The sequence below is a fragment of the Enoplosus armatus genome, chromosome 9, assembly GCF_043641665.1.
Source record: "Enoplosus armatus isolate fEnoArm2 chromosome 9, fEnoArm2.hap1, whole genome shotgun sequence".
NCBI lineage: Eukaryota > Metazoa > Chordata > Actinopteri > Centrarchiformes > Enoplosidae > Enoplosus > Enoplosus armatus.
The window spans coordinates 24,572,498-24,594,106 of NC_092188.1; the positions used below are offsets into that span (position 1 = coordinate 24,572,498).

The window sequence follows — 21,609 nt, forward strand, 5'->3', positions numbered from 1 at the left end:
GCACTCTATGGTTCAAGGCTGGTTTACCAAACTGGGCAAGTGCCCTGAGGCCCCACATCCTCAGTGGCCCAAAAGGCCCTGTGGTTAATCAATTGCAACTTTTGTTTACATATTATCTTTGATAATATGCATCACAATATAAAACTGAAGCTAATATGATAATATTCCTGCGTAGGAATACTGGTTGGTTTCTGGGTTTCTTCACTTTCTGGGAGTGTGTGTGTGTGTGTGTGTGTGTGTGCAGCTGCCATGTTAAGAATAAAATTGGGGGGGAAATAACAGTGAATATGTGGAATTTGGGGACATGTAAAAAGGCCAATATCAAACTCCTACAAAATATCAGCACTGAGAATTTCAATACAATAAACAGCCTTCAGAACCCACTGCCAGTTGATTCTTGGAATAAGGAACAATAAACAATACTCAGGGTTGTGGCAGTATGTATCATAATGTGGTCAGCTTCCTGGGTGCCGTCAGGGAGGCCCTGAGGCTCATGTGTCGGTACATGTGTCCTGGCTCTGCAGCCGGATCAGGGCTAAGCCGGCCAAGTCTTCCATTACCACTCTCCCATGATTGGAGCATGCATCGCTAATCGGACATAAACATTCATCTTCATATTCAGCCCTGCTACAATGAGCTTCCTTTTTTCCGCTCAGATTCCATGACAAACCCTGGACTAAGCTTCCCATGATCCCCTCTGTCTGCCCACTGAGGTGGGACATGCTGACGAGGCCGCCCGGAGACATTCCGGCACTCGAGGACAGATAAGAGAGAGTCCATGCCTGCAAGAATAACAAGGTAGGAGGGGCAGCTCTTCTTTTTCCCTATTGTGAAAAGGTGACCAGGACTTAGGCTGGTTGTGTTAGCAAGTAGCTGTGGTGTGTATGTCGGGTGGGTGTTGTGAAGTGAAGTAGTATCTACAGTAGCTATGTTGTGTTTTATGTGGTTTTTAATGGGTTTTTTTGGATAGGTTTTCACCTGTTATTTCTTCGCTGTGGCCTCTGGAGCAATTCAGAATATTGACGTGCAGAAGAAATATTTATCAGGTTACGCAGGGAACTGGACAACACGTTTACAAGACACTACCTCCTGATTTGTATGTGACTGTGTGTGTACAAATCGTCAACTGCTCAGCGGTGGAAAGGAACTCCTACAGAGTGTATGTACAAAATATAAAATAAGAAATATAAAATACGTGTATATATATATACACACACATATGTATACGTATATATATATATATATATATACACACATATGTATATAAATATGTATGTATATATACACACACACACACACACACACACACATATATATATATACATACAGTAAATGTGTATATTTTTATTTTCTATTTCTTATTTTTTATATTTTGTACATACTTTTAGATCTAAATTTATGCTACTTTCTACTCTTGAATGGGAGCACAATTTCCCCCTCGGGGATCAATAAAGTATTTCTGATTCTGATATATATATATATATATACACACACACATATATACATACATAGTATATATATACATATATACATATATAGTATATATATATATACACACACACACACACACAATATTAATTAGAATATTATACAACATGTCACTTATCGGAGGTACTTTACTGTTCAATACAGTATATTTCAAGTCTCACTCACACCACTACCAGCTGAAGGACCCAAAAGTAGTTTTTTTTTTTATCATCTTAAGTCAACTAACTTGATTCATTTTCACTACAATTTGTAGATCTGAAGCAAGGACAGATCATTTGTAGGGATATGACTTTTGTTACACTGCCAAATCTTTGCATTTGCTCTGTGAGCCGTGTTCAAAACATCTATTTGGGCTGAAAAATGTCACAAAAAGAAGACTGTGACATGCATTTTCAAATGTAAGCTTGCTTGTTTCAAGCTATATCAAATTATAAAAGAGGACAGCAGCAGTGGTCGCATGTCACAGCGTGTCACCCGTGTTTCACCTGGTCATTCCAGCGAAAGTCCGGCGTGATGACGAGACGGACGCGCAGGACTGTGCGCGTGATTGGCTGGATGTTGGCCTCCATCGTGATCGAGGGGATCTGGTGGACGCATTGTTTGACCGTCAAGCCGATGTTGACATGGTGCAGCATGTGACCTGGGAACAACACACCTAGCGTTAAACGTGTGTTTTGTGTCACGGTTATAAGCACATCTGGTGTAGTGCATGCATGTACAATATACGTGTCTACAGCACTAATTCCATCAATACAGCGACAGAGTCTCTTTTTAACAAAAATATTGTTTTCATTCACTAATTAATTCCAATGGCTTCGTCTTTGCTTGTTCTTTCAGTCACTGTCAATGTGTCGTCAACGAAAGTCAACACTTCCTGCAGCTGTTGCCACAATAATAGCCTGCCAGGATGGAGAGGGATTATACCCTCTGAGCCGCTGGAAGGCTTTTAATGTGAAACATCTGTTCCAAGAAGTGTTGGGTTCATCGACGGTAGCTAAACACAGAAGGAAAAGTAGTAGACTTGCGTTAATGATTGAGAACCTCACAGCAGCAGTGTGGCGAGTGTGACTGCTGTAGTGTAATAATGTACATATGAAATGTGCATTATCCTGAATTCATCCAGAGCGACAGGTGAACATGGAGGAAGTGCTGAGTTTTGCGTCAAAAGCATTAACAACAAAATAAATTGTGAGCTTAATCAGAAAACAGGAAGAATTCTTACTAAAATATGATAAAATATATATATATATTTTTTTAATTAAGCCTGGTTCTTCATGCAGTTGATGTAAATAAAGGCCCTCGCCACTATTTGAGAATTGTAAGGCACACTGACATGACATTTGGGTGCTATATGCCTGCACTTGATGTAGTTTAGAATCATTTGCACAGCCTGAATATGTTTACACTGACCTACCAGTTGCTTTTAGAATTGATTTAAAGATATTTCTGATCGCTTACAAAGCCCCGAGAGGCCCCGCCTCTAGTTATTTATCAGATCGTTTATTGCCTTTATGTCCCTTCCCGCCCCCTGAGACCCGCAGGTGCTTCGCCCCTTGTTGCTCTCAGGTCCAGATTAATTCACAAAGGGGATGAGAGCGTTTGCAGTCGGGGCTCCCAGACGTTGGAATGATTTTATTTAGGTTGTATGACCTACGCAACACTTCAGTTCATTCTACTGTCTTTGTGTTTTATAACGTGTTCATGGTTATGGCTTTTACTCTGTGTTTAGCATGTTTTGTTTTTATTGTAAAGCACTTTGTAACTGTGTTTTCAAAGTTGCTATATAAATAAAGTTTATTATTATTATTATTATTATTATACAAGCTAGGATTCAGTTGTTTTTTACCGATCTCATCCTTCCTCATTTCCTTCAGCTTGTCCACGGTGAGCTTCTTCTCCTCCACGCGGTTCAGCACAACGTGGCTCAGGTTGGGGAACTGGCGCAGGGGGTGGGCAAAGCCCCACAGCCGCTTGTCAATCACCTTGCAGAGGGTGAGCAGTCGGTAGGTCATGGCCGGCCACCGCTTCCTCAGAGCGATCTCGAACAAAGCCCTGACTATCCGAGCAGAATTCTGTGAGAAGTGACGGTAAAAAAAACAACAACAACAAAAGAAGCTGAATCAACATCAACATCAAGGTATTACATTTGTAGATTATTTCCCCTTTCCTAAGACAGCAGTAGTTTTAAAACTAAACTTTACAGTTGGAGTAAAGCAACTGAAAGCTGTACGGGAGCAGAAGTCACTCGCAGCAGCTGTATAAGATAAGATAAAACAATCCTTTATTAATCCCTCAGCGGGGAAATTTGCATCGTCACAGCAGCGACACATAGAGGCATAAGTAAGAAAAATCCAGATATAAAATAAAATAAAAAAAACCCCAATAAAGACAGTTAAGACAAATAACAAAAAAAGGAGCCTGTTAATCCTTGTCCACACTCTTCTACACCATCTTAAAATACTGCATCCCACTGCAGTATACTACTACTGCCATTTAGGTAGAGTGGGGGAATTCAGGTGTCCAGTCGCACACACATCCGTATTGGCATATAAATACAATACAATAAGGGTAATATAGTAATCCAGTTTTTTAAACTCTCAAATTCCGATATTGGCCCTTAAAAATCCAGTATCTGTAAACAATACAGTAAAGTTTTCAAAAGAAACTAGTAGAGCTTGTTCGTTTTCTGTCGTGATTTCAACACCAACCGTATAGAAACCCGCTGTGTGTTGCTATGTGTAGTTAGGCCGTGCATGTTGTGCAACGTCAGAATCTGACAAAAAGAAGATATTCTGACGTCGGCCAGTAATGATGTTTAAGTACACAGCAAGTACGCAGGCAAGTGTGTGAAAAATATCCCAGCTGCTTGTCTATGGGTACGCGTTGTTAAAATCACATAAATAAGTGCTCTGAATCGGAATATACAAAGTTTTTACTGAAGTGTAGTCCTGAAAGGAGAGGATCAAGAGTCTGTTGCCAAACGGAAAACACATTCCAATGTGGTACTCTGTTTTTTAACAGAGTACCAATTCGAATAACAGCAAAGACTAGACAACATCCATTTCATTCTAATTTAATTAATTTGACAGATTTTAAACCCTCAAATGTTTGATTTATTGCTGTACCTTGTAGTGTGTGTGTGTGTGTGTGTGTGTGTGTGTGTGTGTGTGTGTGTGTGTGTGTGTTGTTCCTCTTTCCTCACTTGTGCCACATACGACAGGTCTGAGATGAGGGAGAAGCTGTCCACCTCTCCTCGGCTGATGTACGTCTGAAGCAGAATGTTGATCTTGCCGTAGCCGTTCTCCACCCCGCCCGCGGCCGGCAGCTCGCAGTAGTTGCACAGCAACTGGTCCAGCTCCTCCATCTCCTCATCGCGAACCTGCCAATATTTTTTCACGTCATAATGGGAGTTTTAAGCGAACGAGTCCACGTGTGCCTATAATGTAGACTAAATAAATCAGCACTTTGCTTGGTAGGTGACTACAGGTTTGCAAGTTTTACTTCGAAACATAATTTGGACCATAGACGGGGGACATGTCGGTGGGATCTCATGTGCCTGACGTGACGACCTCTCACCTTAAGCTGTTCGAACTCTTCAGCCTTGGACAAAATGCTGAGGATGTCGGCTTCTGTTCGCTGAGAGTTGAAATTTTCATTGAAAGTCTTCGCAGGAGGAGGGAAAAGAAAGACAAGCGCCATTACAGTCGCCGCATCACAAGAATTGATTGAGCAAAGATGAATTACACGTCACGCATATCATAGCCGGTCGGTCAGCACATTCAGGACACATGAGCCAGTCTCAAGTGAACCCACTGACGCTCCCTCAGTGTAGCAGAAAACAAACGTTCCACTTGCTTCCTCGCTGGGTGAAACTCGGTGAAGGTTAATTCCTCTGCCGCCACAGCAACTTGCTATTACTTACTAAGTAACTCCAGCTAAAGAGTTACTTAGTGGGGAGTCTACCTCTATGGTGTTGTATCTGATGTAGAAGTGGCTGGCAGTCCTGCCCAGGTCAGTGGAGGCGTAGTAGCCGGTGCGCTCCTCGAAGCGGATCATCTTGGCCTTATCCAGTTTTCTGCCTGCCTCCACCACCAGCTCCTTCCTGTACAGCTCCAAGGAGGGATCCATCTGGGGGAGGGGGGGGGAATGAAATGCTTCATTTTTAATTCACCAATCGCATGCAGGTATATGGGATTCACATTTTTGTGTGCATTCTCTGACATCTGTGTCGTGTTTTGTTTTTGCTTTAAAGAGGACCTGTTGTGCTTTTCCTTATTTTCTGTCACATACCTAGTGTCACAATGTTGGATTTTCCTATTAAACGTTACCAAAGCTGCCAAATGATGAGGAAAACTTAATGAAAGTAATCCCCTGCGAGCCCGAAAAGCTCCGAACGCTCCCTTCGCTTGTCGCGTCTTACTTCCGTGAGGCGTATTACGTAATCAGCCTCAGGGATGGCCACGACGTAGAGGGCCGCTCGCCCAGTCCCCAGAAACACTCGGCTCCAGCAGCATCTATGTCTGTGAATCATGCAAAGCTGCTCTAGTGGAGTCCCAGAATAAAGACGCGGAGCTGGACATGAGCAGAACAGCTCCTCTTTAAAATAATTACTTCAATAATCATTACACTCATTCCATCAATTGACTCAATCGTTTCCTAAATGTCCTACCCATTCACATCGTTCTACATGAAGGTACAACTGCTGGAGTAAACACTTAGATTAGAAAAAGCTTAGGTGGAAATGAGATATTCCCCCATCGCACTCTGGATCACCAACCTGATAAGCCTTGTGGTTGATGCCGTATGCCAGTGGGTTGGCCCTCATGCGAACATAGAGGTAAGTATAACTGAGCCACTTCACTGCCTCCTCCACATTGGTGACAGTCCCCAGGGCGACCTGAATCCAGGAGAGAGGGGGGGGGGGGAGAAAACACAGCTCACTCAAGAGTCACTGGCATCACCGGTCTCTGTCACCATCTAGTGGACACTTCGGGATACTACAGTCTCAACAAAAAACAGCCCAGCCTGATGCAGCCTTTGTTTGTCAGAGAGAAAAGAAAGCACATCTAGAATTGGAAGAATAAAGAAAACATCAACATTATCCCCAAAACGGGGCTTATGGAGACTGACCTCGGCGTTAAGGTTGTCGGCCAGGCTGTCCAGGAACTGACTCTCGATGGGGTTCTGCTGGGTGAGCAGAGTCAGGTAGTGGCTCAGTTTTTCATGGGTGGTGATGATGGTGCCCTCGCCGTACTTGTCAAACTGGGGGCGGCCGGCACGCCCGAAAATCTGCATGACGTCCAGGATGCCCAGGTCCACCAGGGTACCGCGCTTGGCATCGTAGATTTGAGTACCCTGTTATAGAGAGAGAGAGGGAGAGAGAGAGAGAGAAGTGGCTTCAGAGGACCGGACACATATGCAAAAAAAAATTAAAATTCATTTGAATATCTTTGTGAATAATGTGTGAATATCTCATTACGCTGAGGGAAAAGATCACTTAAAGGTCCCATATTATGCTTTTTTTTTAGCTCTCTGTTTTTATTCTGGGACTCCACTAGAGCAGCTTTGCATGATTCACAGTCCAGTACAGTCCTTATGTATCTCCTCCTGGCCCTTTCTGCAGCCCCTCAGTCCCCCCCCCCCCCCCCTCTATCTGAAACAAGCCGTTTTAGACAAACTGAACAACCTCCAAAAACGTCCCACCCTCGCACCTAGAGCTGCTTTATAATGTGTTGTAAATATGGGACTGTTAAAGCTGAGAATAACCAAATAACGTGTTACATATGTTGCTTCCCCTGCAGTGCAACATCATCAAGGGGAGAGCTTAATATTCAATGCTGGAAGTAATTTACAGACAACGGTGAGTGTTATGACATTTTTAATTTAATTTAATCCAAATTTCATGTGTAAGAAATATGAATTTAAAAAAAAAAAAGTTCAATTTGGTCAACTATACCGAAACATTCTAACGCAAACTAATGCTGCTGTAACTCTACGCACGCTAAAATGCTGCCGCCAAAGATGAGATTTAACGTGGTGGTTTATTTAAGGCATCATTTCTCTCAGATTGGATGCCAATGCAGTTTGAGCAGATTCAGATTCATTCCGAACAATTTTCTACAACTCTGTTTTCGATCAAGCATTTCAATATCGATGCGATTCTTATCACATCACTAGTTATTTTACATTTTTGTGTGTAAAAAAAAAAAAACACGACAAACTGCTGTTGTAGTGGTACTGATTAAAGGATGACTGGCGATATTCCACATACACAGTCCTGCTAATACCATTTCATCCTGTTTGAGTACCGTTTGTTAAAAACTGTTTCATGAAATTACTAAGCCTTCGTGTGCCATTTTATAAGATGGGGCTGAGAGCCTGTAAAAAATAAGGAGCCACTTACCCACTTAACCCTAACCCTACTTTGCGTCAGTGGTGCATACTACCAAACTTAATTCACTATTAATCAAATAGTGAAGAAAGAAAGAGACAAACCAAGACAGCTCAAATGCAAGAACAAAAAAAAGAAAAGAAAGAAAGAAGCAAAACAAAGAAAGTCAAATAACAGAACCTTGATGATGACCGCATGGGCCGGCAGGTTCACTCCCCAGGCCAGGGTGGCGGTGCAGACCAGCACCTTGAGGTGGCCTTTGGAGAACATGCTCTCCATCAGGCTGCGGTCAGACCGCAGCATGCCGGCGTGGTGAATCCCAAAGCCTTCTGGGAACATCTCCTTCATTTGCTTGTTTCTGGAGCGTTGAATCTGAAAGAGGTGGTGAGAGAGAGTTAGTTAAAAGGAAAGAAGTGCTTGAGGGGATGTGAAGGAAAGCAGCTAGCGCTGGGTTTTTCGGGTGGGAAATAAGGCCAGATCCAACATCATGTTGGACTGCAGAGAAAATAGGAATAACAGCAACAATAACAGGAAACAACTTGGAACAAAATGCACTTTACTACAAGAACATGACAATGTGCAAGTGGCTCAGAAAGTACGGTCAGCAGCTCTTAGCAAGAATTGAACATGATCAGCTTCACGAAAGGTATTACCCGGGTATTAAGGTGAATCGTGATAAAATGCACAGGTGTTCACTCGCTGTAGATAAAACACACACACACACACACACACACACACACACACAGTCCGTCAGATTGAGATGTGTGCTGGTGACTGACAGTAGGGCTGTGACCTGGCCGGGCTTGAGGGGAGTCCTCATCACAGGGCTTTATCTCTCTCTCTGGGCATCTAAATAGAGGTCAGCACCCGGCAAAGAAAGCCTATTACTGCCAGCAGCTGTCTGCCTCACACACACACACACACATCCACACACACACACACACACACACACACACACACACACACACAGACTGTTTGAGTGTTTGGTTTGCAATGAATGTCGGGGATTTGTATGCAAACCTTGAGGATAAAGGTGAGACTTTAAGTGACCAGCGGTGCGGTAGGTGCAGTAGTGTCTGACTTTCCATAATGTGAAAACAATAAACTGGTTTAGTCAATGTGAAGAAACATCCAGCTTAGTATTTAGCCTTTTTCAGAATGATTTCGCCTGGACAAGTTGCTGTTGTTACTTCAGAGTACTTTTTAATGGTCGGCAAAATAGAGACATACTGTACAGTTTGCAATAGCTAAATGAAAAAATAACACATAACACATTTCTGAAGTATATATATATGACATGGCCATCATCACCATGACCACCCCCTAATCTATTGCTATACGTTTGGCTGGGCTTAGGCAAAAGACAAAGTACTTAGGTTAGGGTTAGAGAAAGGTCGTGGTTTGGGTTAAAAGAAATCAACTTGGTTGAAAAAATCAGTTAAAGACAAAGAAACAAAAGAGCTCCTTGGTCAAGGTTAAGGAACCATCGTAATGGCGACTGCGGCGTCTGCTTTGTCAAAGCTGCGTGTGTGTGTCAGTGAAATGTGGAAATAGGTTGTGTTTAGGCATTTGAAACAAACAGATGCTGTCACTTGTCTTGGAAGGACGGTCTCTCTCTTTGTCGTGCATGTTCATCATCAGTGAAAAGGTTTCCTTCAGCCGAGTATAAAACCTTCTTTTTTTTTTTTTTTTTTCTTTTTAGAATAAGGTACACACCATTTCCCCTCAATTTGGCCAGTTCCCTCCCTGTAGCTACTGACTCCCACGTTGGCCTGAGGAGAGCGCAGGTAGAATGGGACAGCCTGCACAGACCAACAAGCGCTGGTAGTCACTGGCAGCTGATTCAAGGACACTGACCCCTCATTGGCTTCTCACCTGAGAGCACGCCATTTTGGTTTGACGGGGCTAAAGCTAAAAGCATGCTGGTTGAACCGAGGTGAGGAGCGCCTTTTTTTGGCTTTTTTGGCAATCTGTTCCATTTGAATGAATGAATGAATGGATGAATGCCAGGCCCACTTTTCTGCCCTACCTTTGAGTGTGGAAATTCAGAACACTTTACCGGCAGATGTGATCAGACAACCTGGCATATGCCCTAATTCGTCTGAAGCATACTGAAACCTTTAATAGTTCACACGCGTAGATTCCTTCTACGTAGCTTAGCATATTTGCCTCTTCGCTTAAATATTGTTGTGGCAGTGTATTTGCTACGCTGGTACCCTTCCACTTCCTGTTCCACGCTTCATGCAGTGATTTGATGTGCAGATGGACAATCCCACAGAAATGACACAACAGAACAAAAAGCAATCCTGCCATGCTGTCTAAAGCCATATACGTCCGAGAATCTGGACAAACTGTGGTGGCCTGGTGGGAGTGCTCGGGGTCAGGCTGTGCACTGCACTCTCTCCCCCGTGTGAGCCCGGGGAAGGGAGGTAATTGAAATGCTATGGCTGAGGCTTTTCTTTGGAGGTGCCAGAGTGTGTTACGGCCATGCTGCCAGCATCTAATCTAAGGTGAGTTAGCGCTCGATGTCTGATGCGCCATGGCTGTATTTGAGATGGCATGTGACCTAAGCTCCTGATCAGGTCCCATTAGGCCCCGCTGCTCACTGCTGCTTCTGCCGCAGAGCTCACTCTGTCCACAGACAGCCAGCTGCCAGCTCCACTCGCCGTCTACCATTGTTGCGACTGAATGTAAAGAACATCAGCCAACGCCAAAGCTGAAATAAACTATCCAAGATGTCGTCAAAAGGACCACTAACCAGAGGAAGGTGTAACTAAATGGTTTTATATTCCTGACGATTTCATTCAAGCACTCGTGTATCCCTGATCCTTTCAGCAATAGCGTGGGGGAGTGAAGCAAAAACATTTTCAGAAGCGCGGCAGCGTCAGTTTTTTTTTTATTTTGTGCTGCAAATGACAGCTTTAGAGCTGCGATTTTAAAAGTGTGCAAATCGCACCAAAAAAATGTGCCAAATGATACCCAAACTCTGTGGTGAAAAGTGGCAGAGAGAGAGAGAGAGAGAGAGACGGCTTCAGTCTCACCGGATCACCACCAACACCGCCTCTCCTGAGCACCAAAACGGTTCATCTGCTTTGTTAAATCGAGGCAGGATGGTTAATTGTGGATTTCATTTTAGTGGCCCTAGATAGCCATAATGTTTGGTGCTCTGAGAGGCTGGTTGTTAATGCTGGATAGGCGGGAGAGAGTGGGAGGATAAGTTTCCACTCACACCCACTCTACTGTGGAGAGGAGGGGGGGGGGGGGTTTACTAAACCTGCTGCAATTCATTGTCAGCAGTGCAAAATGAGCTCAGTCGTAGCTGATCTGGTTCGCATTAAGTGCCACATTTTGCACATCTCTGGAAGGCAATGACACTCGAATGTTCTCTGCTGCTGCAATCGCGCATTCTAAATGCTGCTATCTACAAATGAGGAAATACTAGCTTAATACTTTTTTGGTCGTTCTGAAACATTTTTTGTTTTTTAACTTATTTTGCACTATTGCTGTAAACAGATCTACTTAGTAAGTATTTAATTGGTGTCAGTCGCTCTGCAGTGGGCTGGACCTGCCGTGAGCCATTAAAAGTCAAGCAAGGGGTCAACAGAGGCTGTTCTTTTGTGTTGTTGGGGTGCTAAAAAGAGCTCCTATAAAGACATTTTATATACATTTTTTAGTTTCCTGCTCTCATCATATTCGCTGATGCTATTGACTTGGACTTAACATGTTTCATGTCACTTCTCCTGCTTCTGTCATTTATGGTAGTAAATGAAGAGTCTTTGGGTTTTTTGGACAGTTGGTCGGACAAAAGCAGCAATTTGAAGGCCTCACACTTTGGGCTCTGGGAAATTTATTCATCGATTTATCTTGACAACAATCAGCAGATTAATCAATAATGAATATAATCGTTAGTTGCAGCCCTAATTTGAAACGCTCCGGTTTTTTTAAATGCTTCCAGAGGACATTTAAACTGCAACGGAGACGTGAAAACAGAATATAACCTGAATCGAGTGAAAAATCGGTGGTAAAAGTCGACGTATTTTTGGGAGGTAGTGACGAAGGTCATGTTTGTTTGCAGGAGTGTGTTTGTTGATGCCTTGTTGGTCCATTTCACAAAGAAGATGCAGCAAAATGATCCCGGCTCCTTTGTTCTCGAACGTGGTGGGTGGCACGGCAGAACAGTTTAACACTCCAGTCAGCCGTTTTAATGCTGATGAAGAAGCAATCAAAGAGGAAAATGGACTTGCTATGCGCTGCCATGATAACATGTGAGGCCGCTCCCTGAGGCGATGAGACTGCAGATGAGCTGCAATACCAGAATAGAAGACCGGTTGGAGAGGTACTCGGTTTTCTTCCCACTGACCGCCTCTTTTACAAAGCCGTGTTTCTATTTCAGGCAGCCATCTTTGTGATGTGCGTTTGTCACTCCACTGACACTCAGTCATTCCTATTTTCCCACCAGCCCTTTGAGTCGCGGCTCATTGTTGTTGATCAGTGTTACTGGGGAGCTGGTTTTGGCGTGGTGACAAGTTGTCACGGATCTGACACAATGAAAGGGCCGGTGGTGGACTGGACTTGTAAAAATAGCACCAATGAAAGCAAACAGAGACATTAACGAGCCTACTGTTGTGTTGCCGCGGAGTCCCTGGGGGCTTCACACTCGCAGGCATCGGTGTGTCTGCGTCTGTGTGTCTTGTCAGACAAAGTGGCACGAAAGCTGCACATCTGAAAGCCCACGGAGATGGGGAGTTTAAAGAGAGAGACATCCTAACAAGAACAAGTGAAGGTGTATCAGTACATCTGTCCTATCTATCTCTACCTTTACAGCACATCCTTTCTAAAGTAATATGCATCCCTGCTTTAACAGATATATCTGTCATACAAGAATGCCCGTCACTGAAACCGTAAATGAGCACTAAAGCTGTTCACAGCCTTCAATAAGCTCTGATAGGTCTGTAATATCATCTGTGTAACGGACTCATGGGACCACAAGGTGTCTCTTAACCTCCACAGTCGAGTTCCTGTCTCCTCTGGAAGCAGTCACATGGTTTCATCCGTGAGGACCGGGTATAAAAAAAAAACAAAAAAAAAAGAAAACGAGGGGGAGACAGGGAGGGAGAGGTGAAGGGGAAAAAGAACGGAGAGAGGCTGGATTGTCAGAGGTTGGAGCAAACGGGCTCTCGAACGCCACGCACTCCGGGGAGAGCTTTAGGCAGAGGTTTCCCTGCACACAGGCCGAGGCAATACGATGCGCTCGACACCCAAACAGTTATTTTGCTGCTTCTTCGCATTTACTAAAGAGATCATGAACATTTGTGGCCTCAAATCCACATTTACTCCGATTCATATAGCTTTAGCTATCTTAATGACTCTGACCTAACGAACAGCCGCGACTGAGCGTCAAAACGCTCACACACACACACACACACACACCTGCCCACTACATTCTTTCACATTAAAAATGAAAATGAGTTTTTCCCCGTTCGATTTACGTCTTCAGCAGGAACTAATGGGCTTGAGGCTTGAGGGCCACAGACGGGGGGACTGAAATCAGAAAGCACCGAGAGACGGACCGACGCAGCGTTGGTTTGGGATTTGTTGACGATAACGACAATATAGAACGATGTCAGCTTGACATCACAAACACAACAAACACGAGTTATGCGTTATATTAACGTACATCACCCCTGTCCCCCCCTGCGTTACATTAACGCACCCACCCCCTACTGGACACTTTATTCTGGTCACTGCGCTGTTTGTTATTTATCTTATCTCATTTTTATTTTTATTCTTATTTTACCTTTTATATTCTACTTATTTGTTATCAAAACAATAGCACCCTTCAGACCACGGCAAATTCCTCGTAATGTATGTTGGCAATAAACAGTTTCTGATTCTGATTCTGATCCTTTGAGGCGTTTTTTACATCTTCAGCACAGACCTGGAGCCATGTCACCCAGTGCAACAGTGGCTAATTGAGTTAGGACAACAATGGAAACACCATGGCACAGATGGAATAAGTTATATCAGGCGTTTGGGCTATCAAGACAATACTTGCTAGCAGGATCAACACATAGTTATATATATATATATATATATATATATTGGAAAGCTGTATATATCCTTAAGAAGTACGACTTTGTTCACTGGATCATGTGCAGCAAAATCTACTGCGGACAAAAGATACTGGAAAAACACTACTTGTCCCACTTCTTTCTCGTTTTGGTGAAACAAAACATTTACTATGTCACTATATGTATTTATTTGTCTTACTTTCTACTGAGACAAAAAAAAAAAAAAACCCACAGGATTATTTTATTTCTTAGTCCTCTCAGTTGAGGATTTGCTGCTGCTCTTTGCCTTATGTGATAGTAAACTAAACATCTTTGGATTTTGGACTGTTGGTTGGACAAAACACGCAATGAGAAGACGTCACCTTGGGAACTGAGGAAGTTCAGTTTCTTGGCCAATGGCAGATTCATTCATAATAACGAACAGTTAGTTGCAGCTGTATAGTCTAGGGTTACTTGCTTTTTTTTTTTAGAGATCTTTGTTTTTGGTGATTTAAATATTTGCTTCCTTAAGCATTCAAACATGAGGCAAACAATTAACATTTCAATGTGCAATTCAACATGCGCCATTAAAAAAAAAAAAAAATCTGGGCGGCATTATGTTTCTCACCAAACACATTTGCTGATGCTAATTGGTTGTACATGCGCTGCACCCGTGTTGTCTTTTAATGAGCGGGCCCTCTTGATGTAATAAACGAACCAACCAGTCACGGTGCAGTTTCCATCCATATCTGTCCAGACTCATATAATACATGTAGTGAACACTTGGAAGCAATTGAATAAAAAGGTATTGAGTGTATTTTTTTTGGCTAAATGGAAGTTATCACTATATTGATGATACATATGTATGATTCCAGTGAGTATGCATTGAACTGATCAACGAAGGATCGTCAGGTACATATATACTTGATTACTACGTAAAGAAGAGTATAGCGACAATAAATGTGGTGCTTTTGTTTTCTCCTGGCACTTTTAGACGTGAAGCCTCCTTGTGATCTGTGCTCGCTCACAGCATCACGACCAGCTCGACGCGCTCCAACGCGCCGCGTGATTCTGATGACGCTTGAAATTCAGAATTCAGAATTCAGGCAGGAAGTGAAAGGCGGAATGGACGAGACGGAAGACAGCCCGCACTGCGCGAGTCACTGTTTGCTCGTTGTGCGTCGTCCCAGCCGACACGCGTGCAGACGGCATTCTTAAATTATGGCTAAAAACCTGTTTTCAAGTGTTTCTCCTGGACATTATGATGTCAAAGTGAAGATGATCTTCATCGATGTGTACCATTAGAAAATGAGCTAGGCCAAAAACATGTTTTGGGAGGTCCCAGTGACCTTTCACCACCACATTTTAACCAGTTCACCCTTGAGTCCAAGTGGACGTTTGCGCCAAATTTGAAGAAAAATTCCCACTGAATGAGAATGGGACGGACGGACAACCCGGATCGCAGGCACTGAGGCATAAAAACATTGTTGATGTACTCGTCCATAACAAGTAAACTGTGTGAGTGTTCATTTGTACCTACGGGGGCAGTTCTGTGTTTCAGCTCTCGACCAGTTATGGAGCTTAAATAAGGGCCGTGGGGCAGGGGGCTCTGGGGTTTGTGCTGACCTTAAGCACGTCTAATCAATTACCAGCAATACTCTCAGCAGTATATGTATATGACAAGAGGTATCACAACCCAAGAATCAGGGGCACTGCCGCGGCATCATTCTTACCTGTCCCCCTCTCGCACGCCCACCAATACGCCATGTAAACGTGTAAACACTGACACGCGCGCTCTCGGAATGTTCACAATTATTTCACTCAGCTGCGCTCACCAAAAAAAAAAATCATATTTAGCAAGAATTGATTCAAGCGGATGCATTAAGATATCTAAGCTTGATTGACAGCCTCTCCAACCCCCGAGATTAAGCTAATTAAATAACATAAGGTGAAAAATACAGTGGAATCACTTCTGACTTTTAAAGCTGGATAAATAAACGCTAAATTACGTGACTGACCTTAGAGGTGCTTTATTTCACTGCATATGCATACGGGAGATTAAAAAACACCTATAAATATTAATGCGGGGCAATTTCCAGAGTGCAAATAGGCAGTGCATTATCTCTGTGTGGGCTTAGAGTGGAATCAGCCCGATGCCTCTTCCTTCGCCAGAGCAGGCCAGACCGACAAACACTCAAAAGACAGGCTAATGGAGTGGATAATACTCATTATGTTGGGACACAGGCAGAAGCTAGGGATGAATTAATGCACAGTTTGTGCATATATAACAAGATTAATTAATGTATATATACACTGTAGGAACAGTTGCACAATTGCTTTTAAGGTGCTGTTTCAAAGACTAACCTGTCCCCCCCCCCCAACGTAATCTCCGTCTCTATTTCCAGTTCGAGAAGGCGTGAAAAGTGATCTGATTTGTATACGTATGCTATTTAAACAGATGGAAGATTAGAGGCACATCAATCTCGGCTCTGCCCGAGGGAATGACGGAAAAGGTTACTAAATTTATCACTCTGCCTTTTTGTTGCAGGAGATTCAAGTATGGGGATTCGGAGTCTGACTGGCCATCCTCTGAGGGAGAGTATAGCTCCACCTCTGTGTACTCTCAAAGCACAGAAAGCATTAATTACGCATGCACACACACACACACACACACAAGCCTGTACACACACGCCATATAGTACCAAAACTGTGCTGTACGGCGTTACAGTAATGATGTGCCACTTTAATTCCCACAGCCGGATACTATGTGGCTCTCTCTGTGTAAATGTGCAGTAGTGTAAAAATGTGGAGCAGGTTAGTGCCAGAAACTCTGTCTGAATAAATAACAATTAGGTAATAAGCGAGCTCGCGAGGTCTCTATCCAGACAGTAAGTTAAAGTGGAGCGGAGGACAGAGGACAGTCATGTAAAAGCGGGTGATGGAACAAAGCTTAATAGGCTACGACAGCTTCAGGTCAGCCTCTGTCAAGACGGTTTGCTAATGCAGAGGCACAAATGTGTGTCAGGGTTCAATAAAGTTATGGATCCGTTGAGTAAATCCCACAGATGACTCCGTGGAAATAAACTGAACCGCTCCACAATGTTGCTGTGTAAATGGTGGTGCGTTCCAGCCTAGTGGCTATGTTTTTTGTCGCGGTTTTGATTTCTCAATTGACTTTATTTGCTCGTGCAATCTTGTTTTTGCATAATTTTGTCTTGAAAAAGAAAAGAAACCACAAATAACTTCATAAAAAGCATCGCCTCTTGGCAACCAGCATCACACACCATAACCTCCGATCATTTCTGCCCCAGCACTTGCTTGGAAAATATTGAAATGGCTATCTGAGGAAATCCGAAGTACCAATACAAATTTGTATTATATACATACATGCAGGCACGGGGTTCGAGCCTACTATGAAGACGTCTTCAATAAGGAATTCATCAACATCACTATCTAATGTTCGAGACGATTGTAGAAGAACAATCTCACCGTTGAGAAGCTGAAATAACATATTCATGAGGGGACAAACACACATCGCTGGAAGCTGCTTTACCTGCTTCTCACACTGGCCATAGTCTGGACCCTGGTCTGGCTGAAAGAAGCAGGTCTCTCCATGATTCTTCGCCATCTCAATCAGCCCCATGGCCGTCCTCACTGTGGCATTGCGAGCGTGGACGAACACCATCACCTGAGACACGCAAAGACACAAGGTGAAGAGGCTCACAATATCGACACAGCGCCTTTTATTTGTTCCAAGAACCTAAGTTTACAGGAAACTATACATTTATACAGAAAAAAAATAAAAAACAAGTAGCACCAAAAATTCAGATATTTTAGAGCTCTCCCTAAATGTCTGATATTCAGGGGGGCCGAGCTTCCTCGGAGCTCCCCAGTATTTCGAACCCTGGTCTAGCACCTAATTTTGTTTAGGCCGCACCCTTAAGTCTGGTGGTGCTGTTGGAACCCGGATTATCAGACCGGAAAACGTTTAGTCTTCCGCAAAACATACAGATGGCTGACCAATTAAAAGTAAAAACCCAACATAAAGTGTCTTCGGGAAGACGCTGTTCCGCCCCGTGTAACAGTATCAGTGCTTCTGAGCAGAGACTCTCAGAGTGGAACAAAGACTTCCCTCATTTAGTGTTTGTGGTGTTGGGAGTTCTGTGGTGTTCATTCAGCTTGATCTGGAGACTGTGAAGGCAACAGCGTCAGGATTCACATCATTTCTCATACTCCTCAAAGCATTCATTCGCTCACACTGTGAGCTTTTTGATTCTTTATTTTGGGGCTCTACAAACTACTGAAGATACAGTCTATAGTGATTGAACCACTGACAAAATAAAAGATAAAAAGCCTCTATATGGTGTGACAGTCCCTTAATTTACCTGTAAATAGCCATGAAAGCCCCTGTTGGTTTTGTATGTCATGTTTGAAACATTTTAACATGGGAATATAGTATTAAAACCAAACGATACTGCACTACTGCGCACACATGCAAGCAACCAGCTGCGTGTGTGCCCCAAACACAGCGGGTCCAAGAGACGACTAGCAGCAAATGTTATTTATTCAAAGTGTTTTATCAGCTCCGACTGAGCTGTGTGGAAGCATTGTCGGCAGTAACCGGCCAGCTTCTCAGCTTATTAAACTTCTCTCTGGCAGCACGCTTCCCACCAGGAGGGCGGTGGGAAAATCACGAAGGAAATTTCATCCATCAGATCCTCCCCAGATGAAATTAATACATGTCACAGCCGCTTCTTGACAATTTAATATTGAGCGAAGAAGAGGCCTCCCCGGCTGAGCTGAGCTGAGCTGAGCCGTGGCCTCGGCGGCCTCAACCTATACGAGCCGGACCGGACTGGTGGTGCAGTAGAATTAAGTTGGTTTGCAAGTTCTCCAGCAAGACTTTTATTAAGTCTGTCTCTGAGGGAGATAATGGGCGTAAGTGTATGTGTGTGCGTGCACTTGCAATAAAACGATGCAGACAGAATAACAACCGTGCTCAATAGGGAGCTCAACTCGTGTAGCAGACGGGAGCTAAACGGTAAAGTCTGAATTCACAACTCTCATGTTCCCCATAGGCCTGCTGAGGCTGTAGAGTGGAAGCACAATGAGGGGAGGGTGGATGTTGGTGGAAGGGGGAAGGAAGGGGAGGGTAACACTGGTGGGGAGGGGGGGGGGGTTGGAGATAAGGACTTTGGAGACTTTAGATAGCAGGTGTTCTTTCCAAACAGTTCACACAAAAAAATATTTACTGCAGTACTTCCTATTCATGAAAAAGTTCAGGAAAATGTTTTCAAAGGAAACAGGAGTTGTGTTAAAGATGTGCTGTGTTCTGATCCCCGGGCTCGCCCCGTCCCTTCAGCGAGACCCTGAACCCTGAGTGATGCATCCTGATGGAGACCAGCACCTCACGCGGCAGCTCGGCCGGCGCGTGAATGTGTGAGTCAACGGGTGAACGCGGGTGAACGCGTGAAAGCGCCATATAAAAAGTGAGACCATTTACCGTTTAGTAAAACCATAAAAAAAAAGTAAGGTGGTCATGATGGGGGGGGACATCATCGTCTTGTAAAACAAGAATTATTTGTTGTCATGTTGACAAGGTCACGGTACCTGGAATACCTGGGAAAATGCTGGTTTGAATGAGGATGACTGAATTAGGCAGATAAACTCATTTTGAAGTGAAAGGGGAATTGTTGAGTGGGTATGATTGTAGTCAAGGTAATCTGCCCTGCTCTATGCCACGGGCACGCTCAAAAAAAAACATTTGAGCCCGATATCGGGGTAACAAAGGGGACACAGGCCTCCAGGGAAATAGAGCAAGAGCTGCAGTGTTCAGACTTTTAGGCAAGGTGTACATTATCAGAGGATTTAAATTGTGGCAGCCAGATAATGACACAATTTTTCACTTCTTCTAATTCAGTCTAATATTGTGTTCATATTAGGTATAATATAATAGAGGAATGAGTCCTAAAACCCAGAAATTATTATTATCATTATTATGATTCCATTTACGCGACGCTAACTTCCGGGTTGGCCTACAAAAGTACGTCATCCCTGCAGCACACTATATGAGCGGTAGTTGGTCTCTGAGGAGTTTGGAGGGGGTGTGTTTTTAAAATCTTTTTTTTTTAATCACTTTTCTGAAACCAGAAACACCAGAGCAGAAGTGTAACGAATCTCCGCTCTAATGCCCAGCTAACTAGCTTATTACCTACAATGACCTATCAAAGGCAAAGGGGCATTAGCTACTAAATATTACATTATTTGGTGGAGTTAAAAAAAAAAAACCTGTTCTGCACTGGAACATCCACTGTGAGGTAGTTTAGGCTACTGTTAGCAGCTCGTCCTGCTCTTTATTTGGCTCGGCAAAGTTTACACACCAGCAACTCCAGCAAAAATCTTCCGTTTGATTGTGTTTATGCTGATTTTTTGGCTGGGAAATGCTCTTTTAGCCTCAGGCTTTTAGCACGAAATCATGTACGTGGGCATTGTGCACACATTTAAGTCCATTTTAAAGACTAAAACTGAAGACCCCCTCTTGTCACCATCTTTGCATCCATCTTTCTGGCTCTTGGCATAGGAAGATGACATCCCCATTCTTAATCCCGCCTTCACAGCTCTGATTGGCTTGTTTTTGGGGGTTTTTTCCAAGCAGGAGAACAGCCCATCAATGGCCACAACAACAGACCTATTTGAATAATTGAAAAATATCTGAGATGTGAGCGGCAAACCGGTCTGGAAACAGGCTGTTTATGGGGTCTGCTGTTCCCGAAACATGAAAAAAACACAGAGACTGATTAAAATGATATACCGGCTAGATCATATCTTTAGACTAAATATGTGGGAAAACCCTGAAACACAACACAACACAAACATGGCATACCAATTGTGACATTTAAAGACAGGGAGTGAATTTTTTCCCCCAGAATTTACTCTTACATTACATTCACTCACATAAAAAGCTGCATGCAAACATGGGTACATTTTTTGTAGGCCCCTTTTCTTTTAATGCCCTCACCTGATGTCCGGCTTTAACCTGCACCAGAACTTTGTTGTAACAAACTTCTTCCGTGTCATGAAGCTGCTGGATCTGAACAGGACACACAAGCACAACAAACAATTGAACTTGCCGCTGCAGTGTTAAAACTCTCCAATGAATCTCTGGCACATCACAGCTGTAGCCTACCTACTGTCCATGCCCCTGTCTTACTCAGGTTTGTCTTCAGGTTTGTCTTATCAGTTCAACAAAGGTTCCAAAATGCAGTATGCCATGCAGTAATATCATTTTGAACACGTCGCACTAATTATGGGTTATCTGGTTATATTTTGTTATTGTGACCAAGATTCTGTATGAACTGAGACATTTTACAGACGAATAAGAGACAGCGGTTTCTTTTAATGATAACATTGTCACACATAAATAACTAGTAACTGTGCTGTAATTTACTGCCACTTACTGTACTTGATATGTTTGTGATTGGCTAAAATGAGATGACGACATTGGCGAGGCCATGCCGATGTAACAGTTGTTCGACTGATAGCTGGAACTAAAGTTTTGTCTTGTAATGTGGAGAATGTGTGTGTGTGTGTGTGTGTCTCTCGTAAGATTCAGTTCGTCAGTACAGATAATCTCCTTTGTCAAGAGTTGCTGCACAAACCGTGTGTGTCACATCGTCTTCG

The 21,609-nt window shown here is 43.4% G+C and overlaps 1 protein-coding gene across 1 annotated transcript in view; it reads right to left on the reverse strand.

The window, feature by feature from the left end:
- The window catches only part of ascc3 (activating signal cointegrator 1 complex subunit 3), a 127,822-nt gene that overhangs the window by 34,481 nt on the left and 71,732 nt on the right, over positions 1–21,609 (reverse strand). The window contains exons 13-22 of the mRNA XM_070911350.1: positions 20,948–21,019; positions 17,483–17,617; positions 8,060–8,251; positions 6,619–6,843; positions 6,266–6,385; positions 5,452–5,616; positions 5,065–5,151; positions 4,691–4,867; positions 3,335–3,560; positions 1,974–2,128 (exon numbers count right to left, since the gene is read on the reverse strand). Of these exons, the coding sequence (XP_070767451.1) occupies positions 1,974–2,128; positions 3,335–3,560; positions 4,691–4,867; positions 5,065–5,151; positions 5,452–5,616; positions 6,266–6,385; positions 6,619–6,843; positions 8,060–8,251; positions 17,483–17,617; positions 20,948–21,019 (1,554 nt within the window). The remainder of the gene's footprint in view (positions 1–1,973; positions 2,129–3,334; positions 3,561–4,690; positions 4,868–5,064; positions 5,152–5,451; positions 5,617–6,265; positions 6,386–6,618; positions 6,844–8,059; positions 8,252–17,482; positions 17,618–20,947; positions 21,020–21,609) is intronic.